Source organism: Nicotiana attenuata, unplaced genomic scaffold, assembly GCF_001879085.1.
Source record: "Nicotiana attenuata strain UT unplaced genomic scaffold, NIATTr2, whole genome shotgun sequence".
NCBI lineage: Eukaryota > Viridiplantae > Streptophyta > Magnoliopsida > Solanales > Solanaceae > Nicotiana > Nicotiana attenuata.
In genome coordinates this window covers 89,987-113,785 of record NW_017672791.1, presented here as the reverse complement: position 1 = coordinate 113,785, position 23,799 = coordinate 89,987, and the positions used below count along the sequence as shown (strand labels likewise).

General features: G+C 35.6%; 1 protein-coding gene and 1 long non-coding RNA gene across 2 annotated transcripts; both read left to right on the top strand.

The window, feature by feature from the left end:
- Positions 1-13,307: 13,307 nt before the first annotated feature.
- On the top strand, positions 13,308-14,052 carry LOC109214517. The gene is made up of 2 exons (XR_002066193.1): positions 13,308-13,701; positions 13,847-14,052. It is a non-coding gene; the product is annotated as an uncharacterized LOC109214517 (long non-coding RNA).
- Positions 14,053-16,856: 2,804 nt separating this feature from the next.
- LOC109214522 lies at positions 16,857-21,418 on the top strand. Its single transcript, XM_019378446.1, has 6 exons — positions 16,857-16,938; positions 18,304-18,389; positions 19,156-19,878; positions 20,161-20,379; positions 20,460-20,584; positions 20,682-21,418. Exons 1-6 carry the CDS (start codon positions 16,891-16,893, stop codon positions 21,176-21,178), a joined length of 1,698 nt encoding a protein of 565 aa, XP_019233991.1. The 5' UTR covers positions 16,857-16,890; the 3' UTR covers positions 21,179-21,418.
- Positions 21,419-23,799: the final 2,381 nt, after the last annotated feature.

Sequence of the window (23,799 nt, the reverse complement as noted above, 5' to 3'; positions counted from 1 at the left end):
TAGTTGCTTAACCGCCCTAAGAACCAGCTTCTCAGGGTTAAGAACCATATCTTCATAGATGATGAGTGTGCGTCTTTGCAAGACAATAAATTTATCTTAAAGTTACTCAGGTCCGAGTTTGGTGGAAGAATACTGCTACATATGATAAGGGTTAGTTGCCCAAGAAGATACGCATGAATAAGTGAGAGATAAAAGTCCCAAGACTTTTGGAGTCCTTGGAACAGTAGGAGTCAGATAAAGCGAGAAGCTGACTACGCATACGACTCCTAGAAGATCTTGGAGTCCAGGCAATTTAAATACTATCCTTCTGGACTATTGAGAATATCCTTTTGCACATCAACTGAAGAACTACAGTTTACACACACTAGTCGAGTACCACTGTTGTGTTCTTCTTGAGTAAGTCTAGTGAATGTATTTTAGGAAATTGAGTTGTAATCAAAGTGTCACAATCAATTAGTGAGTTGGAGTGAGTGTTTTTGTCACGACCCAAACTGATAGGCCGTAACGGGCACCCGGTACCTTACTCAACCGAGTACCAATGTAACGTATCTTTCGTATCATACTATCATAGGTAAATGAGCTAGAGAGGCTGTCGTGAGATAAGAAGAATAAAACATGAGGAAATACTCGACATTGGATGACCCAACATGTAATTCAAACTTATACATATGACGTACGGGCCTATAAGGCCGGCATGATCCTTTATATACTCAAAACATAGGCCGACAAGGCCATACAATTATCCGAATACATGACATATGTCTACAAGCCTCTAAGAGTACATAATATCACAAAGATCGGGACAGGGTCCCACCATACCAATCAATACATGTACTCATCATACTGACCAAAGAAGCAACTCCGAACAAATGGAGCGCACCAACACCTTCAGCTAAGCTGATAGCCTACTCGGAGGACTCTCAACCTGTCTATCGGGACCCGCCGACATGAAACGCAGCATCCCCCAGGCAAAAGGGATGTCAGTACAAATAATGTACCGAGCATGTAAGGAATGAAAATCAATAAAATAATAGACATGAGAGAAACATGGAGTAAAAGACTTAACATGTAAGTCTGAATAGCTCTGTAAATCATTTAGTATTTAAAATGCCATGCATATGCATATAAATGTCATACCATGCATAGGTATATGTGTACATAACGTCATCCATCAAGCCTCTGAGGCATCCAATCATATCATATCGGCCACTGTGGGCAAAATCATCAACATATACCAGTTGATCACGTGGTGGTGCGTATATAACGTTGTAACCTTTTCCCATATCCCATGTACATTATATACATATATACGCATACATAACGCCATCTGTTCATGGGTTAATGTACATGTATAAATGAAGGCAATGCATGAGAAGTACGTCAATAAAATCTCTCGGAACGTCATAAGACCATTATGCCTCTGATTAATATCATGAAATAAACTTTATCAACTTACGTATTTTCTAAGACCCGTGAACAGATGATTGAATAATATGACACATGGAGAATCAAGAACATAAGCATCCCTAGTATTTCAATGAATAGAATCATTTATAGAAATCGTGCATTTGCTCATTTCGTTTGTGTCGTATAGATCATGCCAAAAGAAAGAAGGGATAGCCTTAACATACCTGAGCCGATTCTCTTGACAATCCCTCTAACACACGCCTTTTGCGAAGAACACGTAACGGCGGATCGAAGTAGGGGAGAATCTGTATGATATTTTTGAGAAAGATTGAATCGTACACCTTTATAATCGCAAAATCTCGTTGCTATTATGCTAAGAAGTTTCGTATTAATCTCTTGCTGAAGCTATTTGTGTTGCTATGAATTGATCATATTCTTGTGAATTGATGTACTCTCTTTTGTGAATTGCACTGTACTCTCTTTTGTGAACTGATCATTCTTGTATGAAATTGCAAGGTACTCTCTTTTGTGGATTGATCATATTCTTGTATAAAATTTGTTGAATTTGCGAAGTCTTACCTTAGTGGGTGTGGCTCCCACTAGGTGATGACTTAGCAAGGAACCCCTCCAAAATGTGCCACCATTTTTTGTGTGAGTTAAGACTCATCATCAAGGTCCCTTTGGGCTGCCACGTTTGTGGGGGTGTTTGCCTTTATCCAAATATTGTAATTAATTAGGTAATCTCCCACCAAAATTATTAATTACCCAATCATCCACATAATTAAGAATTATCTCAACTTATTTAAATTACTACTCACTTTTAACATATTTTACATCTTAACATTCTGGTCATGTGGTGCCTTGTATGGCACTAGTCCATAAATACCGGGTATTATAGCTCGGGCCGTATTTTATCCCCAAATTGTCAAACTTCGACGGAACTCATTTTCTTCGATTCGCTTACCCTCTCACCTTTACGATTTTATTTATCAATTGTTTGAAATAGTGTAATACTTATCACCCCAAAATAATCTCATTCCCGAGCTTATATCGATTAACTTACGACGAAACTTTAATGTACGCAAATGCGGGATGTAACATCTCATTCCGAGCTTTTGATCAATTTATTTATGCCGTACTTTCACGTACTAAAATATGGGGTGTAAAATCATTCCCCCCTTTGGAACATTCGTCCTCGATTGTTGACTGATGCACTTATCATTTTTATAACCTATGTCTTTCGAATACTTTAGTACTCTATCTAGGCAACTATTCTGTGAATAAATCCAAAGGCTAGGGCATTCCCCTCTTCAGGCCTTTTTCTCACACCATGACTCGTGGTCGGAATCCTTCCAATCTTGTAACTATTGTTACCTTTTATCATGCAGTCTGTACGACTCTGACTTTGTAAGTGCGCCTATGCTACTCTACTCTCCTTTTTCCTCCAACTTTTAACCAATCCCTAGGCCTCACTTTATAAACATATGTCCCTCTGGGTATCTACAGGTATACTAAAGTTCTTCACTCGGTACTTTGTTGAACTTACAAATATTGCTATATCTTGTTTCATAGACCCGGTTATCCATCGGTATGACTTTACTGCATCTAGGTGGGTCATACTATACCATAACTCTTACTTCGATTTATCGTTGTTGAGGTCTGCTACCAAACTCTAGGTTACTCTCTCGCTGCTTATCGTGTATGTATAAATCTAAGTCTTTTCATGCTTCCTCATTACTGTTTATCTTAAGGATGGAATCCTTATCTCTTCTCATACGTTTGAACTTTATCCATCTACTGTCGATTCACCTTAAGGTTGATCCATAATCTACTACTGATAACTTGAAACCTCTTGCGTAATGCATTGTTACTAGGGCTTACGTCTCATTGAGGAATATCTGAAGTGACTTTCCTGATCCACCTGGGGGGCGATACTATACTTCCATAACTGTATTTTATAGTATCCCAATATGACTCACCTTACATGAGTATTTTAATCTCGTACAATTCATGAAATCCCTTTTTTTGTTTCTTCAAATCATTACTCAATCGAAGGCCCAAACGTCATCCTTTATTTATCACCATTACACCCTTATTATATTACCAGGGCAGCATTCCATCCTTTTTAAATGCTACTAGTCTTAGACTTCTTTGAGTTCATTCTGGCTATACTGAGCTTTGTATAACTTAGAGAAACCATCAGCTTTTCTTGTTTTCATGGGCTTAATCCTGAGGACTTATCCATTTTCGTCACCTTCTCACTTGCCCTTTCTTATCCTCACTCATGTCTTCCTAAAACCTTGTCGCTTTACCTTACTTTAGCTTGCGACCTACACATATATGTTTATACTACTCACAACCTTCCTTCAACTTGCTTGCATCATAGATTTCCTTATGTTATTCTGGAACATCAAGCAAGACATTACATCGTTTCTAACTCTTCTTTACTCTCTTAATCAGGCTTCTCGATCCCTAGAAACCATATGCTGGAAGATATGCCACTAACGACGCTGCTATCCTTCCTGGATACTGAATCCCAATGCTTCTAGCCTTCTATCCGAAACATGGACTATTCACACCCTTCTGCACTTGAGTATCTCGTATGTTGTTGACCTTTACCTTACTTGCTTTACAATCTCGCATCATATCATCTATCTCTTTCATAACTTCCCTTCCACATAGGTATGATTTACATCCACAACTTGAAGCTCCATTGTAATATTTGCACCTCTGGTGCATACACAATCCTGTGAGAGCTTCATACTGACTTCTTATGAGGCCGGTACTTCTTCTAACTGGATTTATCGTAGAGCCATTATAGAATATGGCTACTGTACTTTCTTTTGTACCTCTGATATTAAGAGTAATCCTGCAATGTTCTCCATCACGAGGTCTATAACTCTCTGGGTCCAATAATCAGATTCCTCATTTACTCCGTTGATGTAACTCTTTAGTTTCCTCCTCCTTCGGATCAGCCTTTATGTAGGCTTAAGCTATCTTCCGATCGGCGGCTCCTGGTATTAGTTATTACTTTAGCCTTTCATGGGCGTTATGGAATATCCATGATACAATCTTCTAACAACTCAATCCTTTGTCTATGCCCTGGGCTCAATTCTTACTTTAACTTATACCGGAGTCTTCTACGACTGTATGATTGTCAACATATATGCTGCATGGATAATGCTCCGAAATCTTAAGTGCGCTCATAATGTAGCTAACTCTGGATCATTGATTGAATGATTCCTTTCGTTCCTTCTCAGTTTTCTTTTAGACGTAAGTTCCTAGTCTTTCTGCCTCCTTATCGCGTGTATACTTAGCTTATCTTAGTTCTTACGCATTCCAGAATTTTTGTGCAACTCATATGATCTCGAATATTACTTTTGATTTTACTTCCCGTTCACTAGCCATGGTAGGTTCCACTTTCTTATGGATGACGTAAAATGTTGTTGTGAGACTGTTGTTACAAGACCATTTCCTCTTTAGGTCATTATGCTTAGGTTGAAGCCTTCTTCCTTATTTCCTCAGCTAGTCTTTCACTGTAGTACTTAGGAAGGACCTTCTGACTCTTGTAAAGCTGCGAGCTTATTACATTGTATACCCAATAAAAATTTTGATGTCCTTTTTGCCTACAATTATTTGTAGTTACTTACCTCCACGCCGTTGTGCTTGTAGGGTTGCTTCTGAACTAATATTTTGACTGTCTTCCCAGTGGCACTCTCTTTTATTCCCGTAAAACTCATACGGTACCTTTAACTACCCTAACTCCTATCTAAATATTCCTCAAGGGTCATGATGTCGTATCTGCAAGACTGAATTCCCCATGTTAGGGTTCACTATGTTTATCTTGCACGATCTGTTGATTTGTCTGTATCCTCTTGTCTAGCCATAACGAGGCTCTTCCTGAATCAACTACTAACTACTTGTTAGCCCATTCTCATATATGTATATGTATATATATATATATATATATATATATATATATATATATTCCGCGTAACCTCTCTCGGGTTATTTTCTTTGTCTTAAATTACATCTTGCGCTGGCTCTTTATTTATCAATAACATCCCGGGCCAGAACCCTTACTTCCTCTCCTTGGCGTCGTGTTTGCTTAATGTTCTGGAGGCGTAGCATATACGTAGGATTTGAATAAGTGCAATCTCATCCCTTTCTCATTTTTTTTATTGCATTCTTCCTTTATGATTTCATAGTTACTAGAATCACTTAATTCTGACATAATGCCATATCACTCCATATTTCGCCCTTTAGGGGAGTACTAATGTTTTACCTCTTCATCTTTGGTGTCTTTTCGCATCATCGACGACCCCTACTCGCCTTGCGGTAATCCTTATGTACCAAGGATAATAAATTTCCTTACTCGCGAGGGTGACACTTAGTATAACTGGCACATACAGTCCCTTAAGCTGAACTTTACTCACATTGCTTGCTTTAGGGAAGCGTCTCCGTGAATGACCATTCTCTGAGTTCTCATGAATCTTCTTCTGTTGTCCATTTTATTATCGGCGGAACGAAATCTAAAATTCTCATGATGCCGACTATTATCAAATTACTCAGTCTCTAATTCATGTTTAGTTTATCTTGTTCACCAATCCATACTGGTTTCTATTACTCTAGGGTCTAACTTTTTCTTTTGGTAATCGCGTTAGAGTTGCGAACTTATTTCTCGAAATAAGGATATGACTGTATGGCCAATAATCTTTGTTGTCTTAAGGCCTGTCACCTCTCGTCTCTTCCTTCACTTGACTATAGATTCTTTAATACTATCATCCTTTGATCTACAGTTGTCATCCATGTATCATATCTTACTCATAATGCTTCATTAACTCTTTTCTTATTTCCCGCTAACATTTATGCCTATCACTTTATTCTGAAAACTCGAACAAGATATTCTTTTGCTTTTAGCTCCCCTTTGCTCCATCCAGTTGCTCTTCAAGTTGCTTAACGTTCTCGCTCTACTAGGGACGCGACGCTTCTAGTGCATGTCTTTGTAGTACTCATATCTAGTTGTACTATTTTAGAGTGCACCATCTGGGTGTCTCACAAGGAGATCTATTATCACATTCGCAATATCCTTCAAAAATGTCAACTAACGCAAGCAATCCATTCACCAATTTAGGTTACCCTAACCCCAGCCGAATCTTGATATCCCGTCCTTCTCTTAACTACATATGTTAGCCCCCATAGGGCATAACTGAAATGGGTGTTGTACATACCTCTGTTGCTGTTGAAGATAACTCAAAATGCTTTTATTTCTCTGCCTGATTTGAAAATACTGATAATCTTCATTAACTGGGTGCCTCGTACGTCTTAGTACACACATGATCTTCTTATTACGAATAAAATTTAGGAATTTGAATTCCTACGACTGAGCTCTACCACACTATCTAAAGTAAGAAGAAAGAGTGACAGTCCTAAATGCCATGTAGCCTCCTGCCTAGAAGTGTGGTGCACAACACACCCATAAACAAGGCTCTACTAGACACGACTTGTAGACTCCCTAGGACAGAACTGCTCTGATACCACTTCTGTCACGACCCAAACCGATGGGCCGCAACGGGCACCCGGTACCTTACTCAACTGAGTACCAACTTAATGTATCATTCGTACCATACTATCATAGGTAAATGAGCCAAAGAGGCTGTCGTGAGATAAGTAGAATAAAACAAGGGGAAATACTCGACGTTGGACAACCCAACATGTAATCCAAACTTATACATATGACGTACGGGCCTATAAGGCCGACATGATCCTTTATATACTCAAAACATAGGCCGACAAGGCCATACAAGTATTCGTATACATGACATATGTCTACAAGCCTCTAAAATTACATAATATCATAAAGGTTGGGACAGGGTCTCGCCATACCAATCAATACATGTACTAATCATATTGACCAAAGGAGCAACTCCGGAGCAAATAGAGCGCACCAACACCTTCCGCTGAGCTGATAGCCTACTCGGAGGACTTTCAACCTGTCTATCGGGACCTGCGGGCATGAAACGCAGCGTCCCTAGGCAAAAGGAACGTCAGTACAAATAATGTACCGAGTATGCAAGGAATGAAAATCAGTAAATAATAGACATGCGAGAAACATGGAGTAAAAGACTTAACATGTAAGTCTGAATAGCTCTGTGAATCATTCAATATTTAAAATGCCATGCGTATGCGTATAAATACCATACCATGCATAGGTATATGTGTACATAACGTCATCTATCAAGCCTCTGAGGGCATCCCATCATATCATCTCGGTCACTGTGGGCAAAAGCATCAATGTATACCAGCTAATCAGGTAGTGGTGCATATATAACGCTGTAACTTATTCCCATATCCCATATACATATAATATACATATATATGCTTACATAACACCATCTGGTCATGGGTCAATGTACATGTATAAATGAAGGCAATGCATGAGAAGTACGTCAATAAAATCTCTTGGAACGTCATAAGACCATTATGCCTCTGATTAATATCATGAAATAAACTTTATCAACTTACGTATTTTCTGAGACCCGTGAATAGATGATTGAATAATATGACACATAGGGAATCAAGAACATAAGCATCCCTAGTATTTCTATGAATAGAGCCATTTATGGAAATTGTGCATTTGCTCGTTTCGTTTGTATCGTATAGATCATGCCAAAAGAAAGAAGGGATAGCCTTAACATACTTGAGCCGATTCTCTTGACAATCCCTCTAACATACGTCTTTTGCGAAGAACATGTAACAGCAGATCGAAGTAGGGGAGAATCCGTATGATATTCTTGAGAAAGATTGCACCGTACACCCTTAGAATCACAAAATTCTGTTGCTATTATGCTGAGAAGTTTCGTATGAATCTCTTGCTGAAGCTATTTGTGTTGCTATGAATTGATCATATTCTTGTGAATTGATGTACTCTCTTTTGTGAATTGCACCGTACTCTCTTTTGTGAATTGATCATTCTTTTATGAAATTTGTTGAATTTGAGAAGTCTTACCTTAGTGGGTGTGGGCCCCACTAGGTGATGACTTAGCAAGGAACCCCTCCAAAATGTGCCACCTTTTTTGTGTGAGTTAAGACTCATCATCAAGGTCCCTTTGGGCTTCCACTTTGGGGGGGGGAGGGGTTGACTTATCCAAATATTATAATTAATTAGCTAATCTCCTACCAAAAATTATTAATTACCCAATTATCCATATAATTAAAAATTATCTTAACTTACTTAAATTACTACTCACTTTTAATATATTTTACACCTTACCATCCTGGCTATGTGGTACATTGTATGGCACTAGTCCATAAATACCAGGTATTATAACTCGGACCGTATTTTATCCCCAAATTGTCAAACTTCGACGGAACTTATTTTCTTCGATTCGCTTACCCTCTCACCTTCACGAATGTACTTATCAATTCTTTGAAATAGTGTAATACTTACCACCTTAAAATAATCTCATTCCCGAGCTAATGTCGATTACGACGAAACTTTAACGTACGAAAATGCGGGATGTAACATCTCATTTCCGAGCTTTCATCAATTTATTTATGGTGTACTTTCATGTACGAAAATATGGGGTGTAATAATTTTCTTTGCAGGTTAACACTTTGTTTGGATCATTGTTACCCATCGTTTTATAATGTATTGTATTGTATTTTATTGTACTGTATTGTATCATTTTGATGGATACAACGTCAGGATAGATTGTATCGTTTGTTGTTATTAAATAACACTAGTATTCGTACCCGCGCGTTGCGGGGGAAATAAAAAAAAATAAAATGAAAAAAAGAAAATTTTACTTGAATAATACGGTGGACACAAAGAAGCACGAAAGAAACCTGATTTTGTTATTCATTCGTTATATATGTTGGGTCTTGTTGCTCTTCATATATTTACATACATAATCGACACACATTGTGTGTTTCAGACAAAGAGAAAATCAAGATAGATAGCATACATAATTTACTTAAAGCTTCTAGCCAATACTGTAAAGCAAATTTTTGGGCTTTACCATTCTTAGATAAACCTTTGCCTATCTGCATGAAGAAACGAAAATGTTAGAAATTAATTACTTATAGAATTGATGTGATCCAAATTTACTTTGACAGCTCTAGTTTCTTGCTCTTGACCATCACGAAATTGATGTCTCATGCTTCTCAAGATCAAGAAATAAAATAGAAGCGTGTTCGACTTATGCCAACTGTAATAGCTTCCACCTGTAACAAATCGAAAAGGGTATCCGAAAAATTTAAAATCAATACAACTTTATTTTAACAGAAAGGAAGTCAAAATACATACCAAATATGCTGAATGAATACTATAATATATGGTAATTTTTGTCTCATCCTAAAGCTTTTGCATACTTTCTCTAAATTTATAGCTGTATCATATTTTGTGCTACTACTATATGCCAAAAGCTGTAAGATTTTTCATGATTTTCCTTTAAGGATAAGGATTTGACAAACTTATCAGTTTGGGAATGTTAAGCAAGTGTTTGTAATGGACTCTGTAAGCTTGAGAGAGAAAATTAGATGCACGAAAACAAATGTGCATTTTCAATCAGCATTTTATGGTCCTTAAAAGCACACATTTCACAAAGAGATATTACCTGAGTTGAGTAAATTCCAATTAAATGAGCTTCTTGCTCATTAGTCGCGACTTCAACAATACATAACTTTATGAACTCATCATGTGTATCTTCAAGTGGAGAATAAATACTGAAAAGTGTGAAAAGGCCTCTAACCAAAAAATGATATAGAGAGATAGAATGATAACTACTGACCAAATGCACACCAGATTTCTTAACTGAAAAATTGTGTCATGTGTTTTAGAAGAATAGTTTTTATGATTAATAAAAGAGTAAAGAGATCATTACGGTTGCAACTTGTTGAAGAAGGATAAGACTGAGTCGGCACTCTGTTAGACATCAAAAGGAACTTATCCTAAATCTTTCATTTTAGATCTTAAAGAACAAAATACGAAGATAAGAGAACTATGAATGACCTAAGAATATACAGTTGAATATCTATGACTTTTTTTGCCATCTTTATATTTGTCCTAAAGAAATGCTTTAAAATTACCTCGCGACAGTTTGTTGCTGTGTAGTACAGTAATTTTAGCAACCAGGGATATTTATATTACCAATCAGAGATATTAAATGATAATGTGAATTTTTTTTAAACTTGGTATGTGAAAGATGCCATATTTTTCACCTTTTGCCTCAAGAGCTTGGCCACAAGAGGGTAAAGCTTCTACTATATCCTATTGAGCACATTCATATAACTATATCTAGCGTGCCCACACCTATGCATATATAGTTAGATTGAGACTCGACGTTAACCTCCCACTATCATAATGCATCGAAAGACATTATAATTTCATTATTAGGAGATTATGAAAATAAATATCGCAAACAGAGCACTTTTGCTCCACTCTTGTACTGCAAAATATTTATCATCTTTCTAGTCAACGAAAATAAATATTTAATTCAGTTCTAAAATGACCCGTTAATAAATACATAAAAACACACCCACACACGCACAATTACTGGGATAAATAAAGCAAAAAATTTAAGAAAAATCAATTACTGGGAGTCTATAGAGCACGGGCCCGCCAGAAAAGAAAATTTGATTCTTGAAAAGGAATTGCCTGAAAAAAGCTTAGCCTTAAGGAAGAAATAGAAGAAGATCCAGAAATGTTGTTAATATAAAATTATAGCAGAATGAGAAGAATAATATTTAAATTGGATAAATAAAGGGGAAAATAGGCAAAATAGAACTTACTTTATTACCGAATATATATTCCCTTCGTCGATCACATTAGAAAAATCCCACATATCCTCTTTGTGAAAAATACTGCAAAAATACAAAACAAACAAAACCTACTTAGAAGTAAATAAATTAAAATTGAAATGCAGAACGTGCACATTTTCAAATAAAAATAGAGCACATTTTCTGGATGAAATTGTGAACCGATGATTTCGAATCTATAAACATGGTTTAACAATGTTGTCCCCGACAAACTTTTAGCAATTCAAAATTTTACTTCAAAATTGAACTCCGGAGTGCACGAAAGTAGAATCATTACGGATACCTTGATCAAGAGATGTGAAATTACAGAATTTCAAGCCCACACATTGAACAAAGTTAGTGATTAAGAAAAATTGGAGGAAAACCATTTATGAGGGAAAAGTGCGAATGAATACTCCAGAACGTGGGTCTTTTTTAAGTTTTTTTTTTTACCTCTGTAATTTTCTACGGTGTTTGAGTTAGTTTAGAATATTGTTTTTTTTTTGTTACTAAAGTTTAGAATATTGTAGCCTACGTTTGAGTACAATCAATCGTGGAGTATTTTTACTTATTTATTTATTTATTTATTTATTGCTTTTTCACTATTTCTATGTTAAATTCAATGGCAAAATTTTTTTGATGAATTTTTAGGTTTATAATAAATTAAATAAAAATTAATGAAAAATATGGGAGTCTACTTTTTGAAATTGGAGCAATTTTTTTTTTTAGTTTCCAGTTTTAAAAAGTAACTGCCCAAAACGTGGGATTCCATGATGTTAATAACTGAACTTGTTAATTATTTAAAATAATGTAATTTTTTTCTATTTTATATTTTTTTTGAATCTCCAAAAGTATTGAAGTTTTGTCCTAAAGCATGACAGGTGTTGATATCTTGTTTTGACACTTGGCATAATTTCACGGATTTGCTTCTCCTTTTATATATTAATAGATCTTTATTGTTTGGTTTGTCCGTATTGTACTGTACTGTACTGCTATATTTACTAAAATACCCTCAGTTATTTTAAATTCGATGCTTATTAAGAACTACTAATAAAAATGATTTATTTATTTGACCTCCCCATCTGCCTCACAGGGAATCACCATTCTACCATAATAGCTAAAGCACCAGGACATATAGAAAAATTTACTTCACACAAGATAAATATCAAAAATTAGATATAATTGCAACACGATCAGGAGAATTATAAATTATGGTCATTGGAAAAAGAAGTACTTGTAGTTTGGAATGGGAGAAACCTAAGCAAATTATATATGTAATTAAAATTAGCGAAAAGTTTGCAAATATCATAGATGAGATAAAAATACAGAAAAAAAAAGAGGGAAAACTAACCAAAAAAATGCACTGCAGAAGGACTAGGGGTGTTTAAAACCGAATCGAAACCAAAAATCGAACAGAGTGGCTTAATGGCTTATTGGAATCGGGTTATCGGTTTAACGGATGTGGAACAGATTGATTTTTTTTAACGGCTTATCGATTTGGGGACAGATTATTCAATTTTCTTAACGGATAATCCGTTAACCCGTTAATATATATATATATATATTTTATTTGTATCCATGTGTATATTAAAATAATAAAAAGCCCATCCACACTTTCACTTCCAGTACTACTCTATTACTAGACATTTAGAGCCCGTTTGGATTAGCTGATTGTAAATAACTGATAAGCTTGTAGTGCTGAAAAGTTTTTTTAAATGCTGAAACTGATTTTTAAAATAAGCATTTACGTGTTTGGATAAAAGTGCTGAAACTGATAATAAGCAGTTGATGTGTTGATTAAAAACTGTTGATAAGTTATTCTTTTGTAAGAATGACTAAAATACCCTTGAATTTTTTTCAAAAGATTATAAGTTAAAAAGAAATTGTAAAGAAAAGAATTAATAACGAATATGGAATGAAGAGAAAGTCAAGAAATTTATTTTGGGAAAAGTATTTTGTGAATTAGAAAATATTATTAAGGATAAACTAGTAAAAGTGTTGGTCAAACTAAAAGTGCTTATAAGCTGAAAAGCCATAAGTTGGGGGTGACCAGCTTATGACTTATGACAGATTTTAGCTTTGGCTTATAAGCACTTTGAGTGTTTACCAAACGCATAGATAAGCCAAAAGGTGCTTATACGCCAATTTGACGAGCTTATAAGCTTTTAGCCAAAAACCTTCTTAGACTTTAGAAACCCTAAGTCCTTACATCTAAAATTCTTAGCAACAACAATTCACAACACATCGGCCAGCGTCTCGCCTCGACAGTCGCTCACCGACTGCCCGACTCGTTGTCTCGCCATCTCAGCTCTCCCTCTGGCTGTCTCGCCATAGCCAGAACCCAGAGCAGCAGATGGTAAGTTTCTTTTCTTGCAACCTCTATTGCCTGCCTTCACATCACACTATTTCTGTTCATCAAGTTCGAATACCTGATTTGCTTAGAAGGCTGTCAAAAACTATCTTGGTGGAAGTTATCTTCACTCTCAAGACAACATGGTACAAGCTTTATTCAACTAAGATCTAATTACAGCTTGAAGATTATATCAGTTTGCTGAGAAGATATTCTAAAGTTCATACAAAATACTACTAGTATTTAGGCAGAATAGTATCTGATTCCTTTTCTTTTTACTTTGTTTGACAGGATATTTGAAGGCCATTACTTATAAGTATCTTCATATCCGCTAATAGAGTATCTAGCTGCTGCTTTATTTATTCTTTCTTGGATGTTGTTTCTTCTAAGTTTACCCCCTCTGTTTTTGTTTTTTTTGAATTGTTCTTCTCTTGTGTATTTCAATAGAGAAATTTGGATAGATTATTGTGAGAAGTATTGAGCCTGTTTCAATGGTATCAAGCTTGTTCACTGGAATGGTTTTTATACTGAAGAAAGGTCTCAAACGTGCTGCTGCTGGAACTCGTGCAGATCTGCAATGCTATCTCTCTTTGTGTCTTAGATTTTTACTTCCGCTTTTACACTATTTACTAATTAAAAAGGCACAATCTAAACTGATAACCATTCTATAACCGCCTGATAATAGCTAAACCGATTCTTATATTAGCGGATTAATACATTTACAAGCCGATAATCGATAAGCCGAACCGTTAAGAGTAAATAACCGCCCGATAAGCTGTCCTAAGAAGGTTGGAGACAAAGTACATAGTTGGGTGAAGTAGGGTAAAATTGAAATATAGAATACTAAGTGTAGGCATAATTGGAAAGAAAAATACAGAACAATCTCACCACACCGATTTGGTTGTTTCATAAAATAGGGCTTTTTATTGTTTCGGAGCAATGGATTTAACAATGCGATACAATCAGTTTTATATAAACAATCAAAACGAATATTGTATTCTGGGAACAATACAATATAATATGATGGGTAACAATTCAACAATACGTAAAATAACTTGTAAATCAAATAGTTTTAGTATGAGTACTGGAGAGTATTGAGTTATAGTCTTGTAATCGATACATTTGGTTCATTGTTCTAGTAGAATTGAAGTTGAAAATCAACAGTAGATTGTTGTTTTTGCACCTTTTGAGCAAGGTAATTTTTCACATACAAGTTATTATTTTTATTTTACTTCAGATTTAAGGAATAACACAAAGAACCAAGTTCTTTAGTAATTCGCAAGGGTACTCAACTAACAGTTTGTTAAACCCAAGAATGAGTTTCGAATATCAAGAATGAATCTAACATAAATTTTCAAGTTCATTTTTAAGATTCATAAACTACTTCGAAAATCATTATGGTTTTAATATTCTTTTCGTTCACTTTCACTTGTTCTTTATACTAAAATTATATTTTTACTTTTATTTATCTATTTTAAAAAATTAAGAAAAAAAATATTTTTTTGTTTTTCTTTTATCATTAACTACTCATTCCTCAAATTATTTATCAAGACTTTTTGAATTGTTATATTATTATGGGTATTATAATAAAATATGTATTTAATTTATTATTTCTTAAGAAAAATGCAAAGTTCATAGTAGATAAAGTAAAATTGTTCGAAGGGGGAGGGAGTAAAATTCATTGTTTCAAAATGATCGAAACAGGAGCAAGTAGTCGGAGCAATAATCAAGGACTAAAAATATCTTTTTCTCTATTTGACAATTTTTATAAAAGGTCTTTTTATACAAATTAAGTTATTATTTTTTCGAAAGACACCTTTTTTTATTTACAATATCAGTTACTCAATTACTATCTGATTATTTTCAACCAAAATTATTTTTTCTGAAATACCTTGTAATAATGGATATGTACTAATTTACACATAAAAGCTTATTTAACTGTTCATCTTGATATGCTACATTTAAATTTTTTGACACTTAATATCTTTTTTTAAATGAGAAATATCTCATTATGTAATTACCAATTATGCATACAAACATGAATTAAGTAATTCGGTTGTAGATTTCATTTTTGCCGTTTATTACAAATGTTATTTTACTTCTATGATACGCTTCAGAAGAAATAAATAAAAACTACTATTGCAATAAAACTGAAAAAATAGCACAAAATATATTTGTAAGACTAACTTTTTGTTGAAATTACAAGGTTATATAAATATAATCGATCATTTCCTCTTGTTGTTGGGAGTCTTATGACAAATAAATAAGTATTTGAATTTATCGAATTGTGTAATTATTATTATTATTATTATTATTATTATTATTATTATTTTGGTTTTTCACGTGATGACATACATTGCGAAGACTAACATTGAGGGACGCTCTTTAACAAAGACGATTTCATATTCAGGTCCTGAACTCGAAACCTTTGATTAAAAAGGAAGAAGTAATTATCACTTAACCATAACCTTTGATGGTGAATTATGTAATTATACAAACTAGTAGTAATATGAGTAATTAGTAGAAGAGTCTGTTATTCTTCTGTAATGGTGTTCATAAAAATCCGAAAAATCGAACCAAACTGAAAACCAAACCAAACCGACCAAAAAAATTGATACTTTTTGGTTTGGTTTGGTTTTGGTTTTGAATTTTAAAAACCGATCAAATTTGGTTTGGTTTTGGTTTTAATAAAAAAATAACTGAAAAAATCCGAACCAAATCGTCTATAGGAGTAGCTATTTCAAATTTATTATTACGCCTATATATATGTATGTTTTTATACAAAGTTTTAAAAATTGAATGGTGAATGTTAATCGTTTGCACTTTTAGTACAGTTTTTTACCTTTATATTCTGTTTGATCGGTAGTTTTCTTTTGTTAAGTGTAAGAATCCATTTCATGTTAAAAAAAATATTTTTAATTGAGTCCTTAAATTATTCATCACTATTTGATTGAATTATCGTCAATATATTTTAGTAAATAATAGATTTCTCAAAGGGAAATTGATTTGATACTATTACGTTGAAAATGTGATCGCCGGAATATGTGTTTGGTAGCGTATGTCTTATATTTAAGAAAAAATCGAAAAACCGACAAAATCCGATATAAATCGAATCGATAAAAAACCAACTTAATTGGTTTGGTTTGATTCTAATATTAGAAAAACCAATTTACTTGGTTTGGTTTCTTTTTAAGGAAAAATCGATCCAAACCGAACCAGGCCATTATTCTTGTTAGTGGACCCATAAGGTTGTGCATATTCTTATGTTGGCTCCACTCCACTTTCTCTCCATATTCCCTCTTTTTTCATTCATACTCTCCTTTTTGTAAGCTATAATGGATTCTTCCAAATGCGGGTCTGGTTCTGGTTCTGGTTCTGCTTCGGTATAAACTCCCTCTCGTTCTTTTTACCTTTTTTCATATGCCTACTCCTTTGATTCCTAAAGCTTTTTGAAGTTTTTGAGGAATCCCTTTTTTCCTATATGTCTTTGTTTAAACTATTTCACTGATAAATTACTCACAAACAAAGAAGGGTTTTGAAGATAAATGCATGTAAAAGTGTTTCTTTGTTTTTTTTTTTGGTTGAATTTATTTTGATTTTGGGTTGTTGGGTGTTTGAGAGACAATGGTGAATAGACTCTGTGTGTGTGTGTGTTAGTTCTGCAGTCTCTGCTTCTGTAGTTTCAGATTTCCCATTTGATTATAAACTTTGTGCATCCGTTTTCGAAAGCAATGTGCTCATCATATGTTTTCCTTTTTCATCTCCACTTTGTAAAACACGTAAATATGATGTGGGAACTAAGAAGGGGTGAATGGAGAGTGGAGGAAATTTTTTGTTTTTTTTTAATTTAAGGGAGAATGTCATTGAGCCGAGGGTCTATCAGAAACAGTCTCTCTATCTTCACAAGGTAGGGGTAAGTTCTGCGTACACATTACCCTCCCCAGACACCACTTGTGAAATTACAATGGGTTTGTTGTTGTTGTTTGTAATTTAAGGGAGAATATGGGGGCAGGGGAGGATTTTAAATTACATTTTATAGTGGGTGGTTTGCTTAATGCTAAGTCTCATGTCAAGGAAGAATTGGTTTCTTAGTTGGTTTTGTGTAAAGTGGCCTGAACTTTGGGCCAAACAAAATAAGGCTATAAGAAAAAGCTTATGCTTTGTCTCAAGGATTACTCACCACCATTTTCCTCTTTTTTATTTTGTGTTAATTGATTGATTTTTTGAAAGGGGCAAAAATGATCATAAATAAAAGATCTCATTTTCATTTTGGCATATTGGATTCTAAAACAGAGAGTTTCTGTGAGAAAATATTAGGGGAGTACAAACATGTATGGGTTCTTTCTCTGTGTATCTATATTTGGGGTTGATTAGAGTTTTTAAAACTAATTTTATGCTCTATTTCTATACAACAACAAGAATTACGCCTCAATCTCAAACAAGTTGGGTTATGCTCTTTTTCTATAATTTATGATATAATAGTATTGCTCCCCCTTGCCTGTCGAGGTAGGCTTATTGGTCGAATCTCATAAATTCATGTGATAACCTTTTGACATATTCCTAGGACTTAAATTTTGCCACTTTGGTTTGTGCAAGATTTAGGAGCTTCAAGTTTCTGACATTAGAATTGTTTGAGGACAATAAGATAAATTCACCAATGTGGTTATCAAAAAAGAATATCTTCATCAGCACTTGTTCATCGATTTTACAAATTTAGTGCTCACTTACGTTTTCTTTTTCTTTCTCAGAGAAGTGTTTGTCTCACATGTGGGGATGAAGGAGATGCCAAGCTTCTTATATACTGCTTCAAGTGTCATGAGTCTGCCGTACACCAGTATGTTTCATCACTAAATTAGTATTCAATATTCTATATATTTCCTTAAATATGGTTTCAGTACAACATAGTACAACCTATGCACTGTTATATATTGATACACACAAATGTTACCTTCTCAAAAAAAAAAAAAATTCTAGATATTTCCCGTGGATATAAGCAATTGAAATAGGTTAATATCAGATATTATAGTTTTTCTTGGGCAGTTACTCATCAGCCTAATTCTTGCCTAGTTTTGTGACCGCAAATGTTTGTTTCATGTTATTTTTTTATTATTTTCCATCTCATTGAGTGGCTTATTCTTTGTTTCTACCTACCAAATTCTGCTTATAGAAAATCACAATGTTGTATTTTCTCGTAGTGAACAAGGCCAGTTGTAGAGTTTATGGTTTTCCTTTCTTTCAACCCTTTGGATACTATAAAATATAACCCGTACTGTCACGCCAAATTAAGAACTGATTAAAAGTCATTGTACTCTCTTCTAAATAGGGTAATCCTTAGCTCCACGTTCCTAAGATCATAAGTTTTCTTTTCCCCTTTCACAGAGTCTAGCAAAAATTCTGATGAATGTTTTTGGTCTGAATATTCCCTTCTGTTATTGGATGCGCATCTACATGTACCTCTATTTGGTCTGCATATTTGTCATGCTGATATTGCAATGTGCATCTAAATGTTCCTATATTTGCTTCAATATCACACTAGAGACTCTGAAAAAGATTATTAAATCTGCTGGAGTATTTCATTTTGTTGTTCTTTACTTCTGCAGCTATTGCCTAGAAAAATTCTCCGTTGATGATGACAGTATTGATTGGATATGTTGGGATTGTGCTCCCAAAGTTGCTAAGGTCGAAGGGTTGAGAAAGAGTGAGCGGATAACCGTGCGAAAGATTCGTGCTATTGATGGTCGAGTGGAATGGAGAAGAAAGCTTAACAGTTGTAAACTAAAAGCTAAAAGATTAGATAAGGCTAAACATGACGCAAGTGGAGCAGTCCAATCAGCTTCTACCCATAGTCCTTTTCAAGTTTTGCAAAAGGAGAAGCCTCCATTTCATGAAACTAAGGAAAACAACGACACTGTAGAACAGTGTGGAGATGTATGCTATTCTGAACAGCCAATTGAATCAGTGAAAGCAGGGAACACTCCACTAGTAGGAAAATACCAGGAGACTTGTTGTTCAACATTGAACAAAGAGGAAGGTGGAATGGTGGAAAGAGCTCAATTAAGAGGTGACTCTTCTCTGCAAGATCCAAAGAGTGCTCCGTCGCCTACCAAAATTGGAAAACAACAAGATATGAGAAAGCCAAGGAGGAGGTTTGTCGTTTTTGATGATGACAGTGATTCTGAGGGAGAGGGTGGGGCAATTGGTGGAAAATTTTCTTCTTCATTCTCTGATGAGCATTATTTTCCACTCAACAATTCATATAATGAACCTGAACTAGAATCTGCGAATTATTTGCCTGCACAGCCAGTTATTGAGCCCATTTGGAGGTAACACTTTAACTTCCACCGCTTTAGAACACATACCTCACTTTAGATTTGCCTCCCTATAAAAGGCTTTTTCAGTGATCGCCACAAGCACTTAGATCTTTATTTCCTTTTCTAGACGATTAGTTCTCTCTGCTATTGCCTCTCCACCCCTCTTCCTCCAACTTCTTGGTGCAAACTTTTTATGTTGTTTTCAAAAGAAGAAAACAAAGTATCACTAGGATTCTTCTATGAATTCAAAAGAAAAAAAGATTTCTTTATTCACTGTCTTTATTTTAACTGTAGGGGATGTTTTCTCTTCAATAGAGAAAGTGAAACCAGTATAAATATCGTAGCTCATATATCAGACAAAGCCTGTGAAAAGGCAGCTAAAGCAGCAAAGGGGCTTCCAATGAATCTTGATGTGAAAATTCTGGCCAAGAGTGATGTATGGCCGAAGAGTTTCCTGAGGTCGCCACCAACAGACAACAGTATTGCTCTGTATCTCTTTCCCGAGCTTGAAAGGTAACTTCTTATTGTAATTCACTCATTGAACATTATGATCTGGATGTTCTGGAACTTTGTCTGATAATACTGTGTTAAAGTGATGAAAATGCTTATGATGCTCTGTTGGAAGAGGCAATTGAAAATGATCTCGCAATGAGCACAACGATTGATGACTTGGAGGTCTTGATGTTTTCATCTCGTGAATTGCCACAGAAAGACTGGAGTGAGTGATGAATTTCTGCCTCCCAAGTCTTTATTTGCTTCCCACTGAACCAAGATATCTGTAGTATTCAAACACTTAATAAACCTTCAACTTGCAGGGATTCGTCGAAAATACTATTTGTGGGGCGTGTTTAGACGCAAGCAACGTTCACATCCAAATATACCGATTGCTAACTTTGTTGCACAAACTAGCAGCACCCTGGATGCGGCTCTGAGCTATCAACCTAATGAAGTGCAAGGTGCAAATACGGATAGTTCACCGGCCCAGAGTTTCATGAGTCCCTTGAGCGTATTGGAAGGTGTGAATTCTGGCAGTCCTTGGTACCACTTCGCAAGTCCCTTGCGCTCCTGTTCTAACAGTATTTCTACAAAAGATTCTCCTTGCCATCCTGAGAGTAGACTCAATAGTATGGAACGCGAGTGCGGTAGGAATTTGGACACAAAGAACCAAGATGTTGAACAGCATGACAAATGCAGAATACAAGCATCTGATATTTATGTCTCTACACAAGGAAATGGACTAGGTGATGAGTTTGGTCCTTTCTTGGAGCCTTTTCAATTGAAAAGTTGTCTTTCATTTGCATCAAAGGGGTAGGCTTCTCACTCCGATGTTCATACCTGTACAGCCCTCTTGGTCACCTATCATTGGCCTCGATGATTTTGATTTTCTGATTACAGTAGAAAAAGTAGCTAGAATCATATGATGCTGCTGGTACAGATTATACTAAGTGTTTTGTCTATATTGTTAGTTGTAGCTGGCTTCTTCAGAATAGTTACTGTGTATTGCAAATTTTCCTTGTATGTAGTACTTATATTTTCTAGACATGAGTTTGGCTTTCAATCATTTTATATCACCTCATCTCGAAGTTAATATAGGGTCAAGCATCGCTTTCCAAACGAAAACTTCCAGATGAAAGTAAGAGGCGTTTGAGAGGTAAAACAACAACAACCCATCTGGGGAAGGTAGTGTGTACGCAGACTTTACCCCTACTCCAAAGGAGTGGGGAGGTTGTTTCCGATAGATCCTCGACTAAAGAAGATGAAAAGAGACAGGCATAGTTATATCAGAGTAAGCAAGAAAGAAAGAGAGATAACATAAAAAACGTAATAACCAGAAAATAGAGAGAACGCAGCAATAACAATGGTATAGTACTACAAACATAATAGAGTAAGATGGATACAGTAAGAGCCACTAGCACCCCAAGATACTACACTATTGGACTAGCACAATAGAGTAAGATGGATACAGTAAGAGCCACTAGCACCCCAAGATACTACACTATTGGACTAGTCTCCTATGACCCAACCTGCAGTCCTAACGAAGTAATATGGACACAATTGAAGCCACTAGCAGCCTAAGACAAACACAATCTAGCCTCCTACTTCCTAACCTACAACCTTAATGCTCACCCTCCACAACTTCCTATTAAGGGCCATGTCCTCGGAAATCTGAAGCCGCACTAGGTTCTGCCTGATCACCTCTCCTCAATATTTCTTTGGCCGCCCTCTACCTTTTCTCACACTCGTCAAGGCCAGCCATTCACACCTCATAACCGTGGCATCCATGCTTCTCCTCCACACGTGCCCGGACCATCTAAGCCTAGCTTACCGCATCTTGTTTTCTATGGGAGCCACGCCCACCTTCCCCCGGATATCTTCATTCATAATCTTACCCAGCCTAGTGTGCCCGCACATCCATCTCAACATCCTCATTTCTGCAACTTTCATCTTCTGGATATGAGAATTCTTGACTGGCCAACATTCAACACACCCCACCCTTATACGGTGCGTAACATCCTCATCAATCTCCCCATCCTCCTGGATAACCGACCCCAGGTACTTGAAGCTCTCTTTCTTGGGAATGACTTGAGAGTCAAGCCTCACGTCCATGTTCACTTCTCCCGAAATGCCGTTGAACTTGCACTCCACGTATTCTGTCTTAGTCCTACTCAATTTGAAACCTTTAAACTCAAGGGTCTGTCTCCAAATTTCCGACCAGGCGTTTGAGAGGTCAACTTTCAAATTCTCTAAAGGACGTGCACTTGAGAAAGGGTATTTTTATAGATGGAGCAATCTTTTGGCGAGCATGTAGATTCGAGAGTTGTTTCTATTTTGATATTGATACAGAAAATTGTCCGTCCGTACCCAATGTCTTGAAGAAAAGGGATGTAAATATACTTTGGAAGTTTGAAAAGTCATATGTATCAACGAACGACCTTCAATCGCTAGTAGTCCTTGAACTAGAAAATGGCTATTCCTCTTAATTGGTGCATTAGGTATCTCATTCATTAATTCACATTTTCTTTCTCATTATTTCCAACTCTACCTAAAAGAGAAACAAATTAAAAGTGCGACAGAAAGCCAGTTGTGACAATTTATCAAACTCCAAGAGTCCGTCTCTCAAAAATATACTTCCATCTGAAAATTTTACTAGGAAAGCCAGGTTTGGCACTTACATGAATAATTTTGAAATGAGACCATATACAACGTCCAAATAACAATAAAAGTATGATTCTTGCTATCCAATTTATTAACTCTGAAAAGGAACTAAAGAATACCATTTACTGAAAGTGCTTCATAACTGGAACAAAGAGTTTATTGCAAAATTTGCACCACATTATTAGTTTTTTCCTGATCAATTCTAATGTACCTAGGCTTTTTCCTAAATATACATTTTTTCAAATCTTAGACTTCAATATCCACAACTCTAATGTCAATTTCGGTCTTCCCACACAATGACTAGCTGATATGTCACATAATATTGGCCACTTAGGGTGTGTTTGGTACGAAGGAAAATGTTTTCCTTGGAAAATATTTCCTGAAAAATTGGATCTTTACAATTCTCTTTCTTTGACCTAAACGTTTCAATTGTGAGCATCTATCATCAAAGGGTGTGGTGGGATGATTGGAATCCGTTTATCTTTAAGAAGAGGTCTCGAGTTTGAGTCCTAGGAATGATGAAACTCTCAATAAAGTAGTTCCTAGGGGAAACCGAATTAGTTAGTTGGGCCAGTGATATATATATATATATATATATATATATATATATATATATATATATATATAATGCTTAAACAAAAAAAGGAATAGTATATCTTTTTTATATGTTCAGACTGTGAAAGGAGAACATAGTCTTCCACACTACAGATAAACCACTCAAAAGTTGCAAGCAATCCTCCATAAAAAGAGAGACCCCCCCACCCCTCCCACCCCTTT

Coding starts and splice junctions, on each gene's coding strand:
- LOC109214522 (XM_019378446.1), top strand. CDS start 16,891: ATGGATTCTTCCAAATGCGGGTCTGGTTCTGGTTCTGGTTCTGCTTCG. Junction 16,939..18,303: donor CTGGTTCTGGTTCTGCTTCG/GTATAAACTCCC, acceptor TTTCTTTCTCAG/AGAAGTGTTTGTCTCACATG. Junction 19,879..20,160: donor GTTATTGAGCCCATTTGGAG/GTAACACTTTAA, acceptor TTTTAACTGTAG/GGGATGTTTTCTCTTCAATA.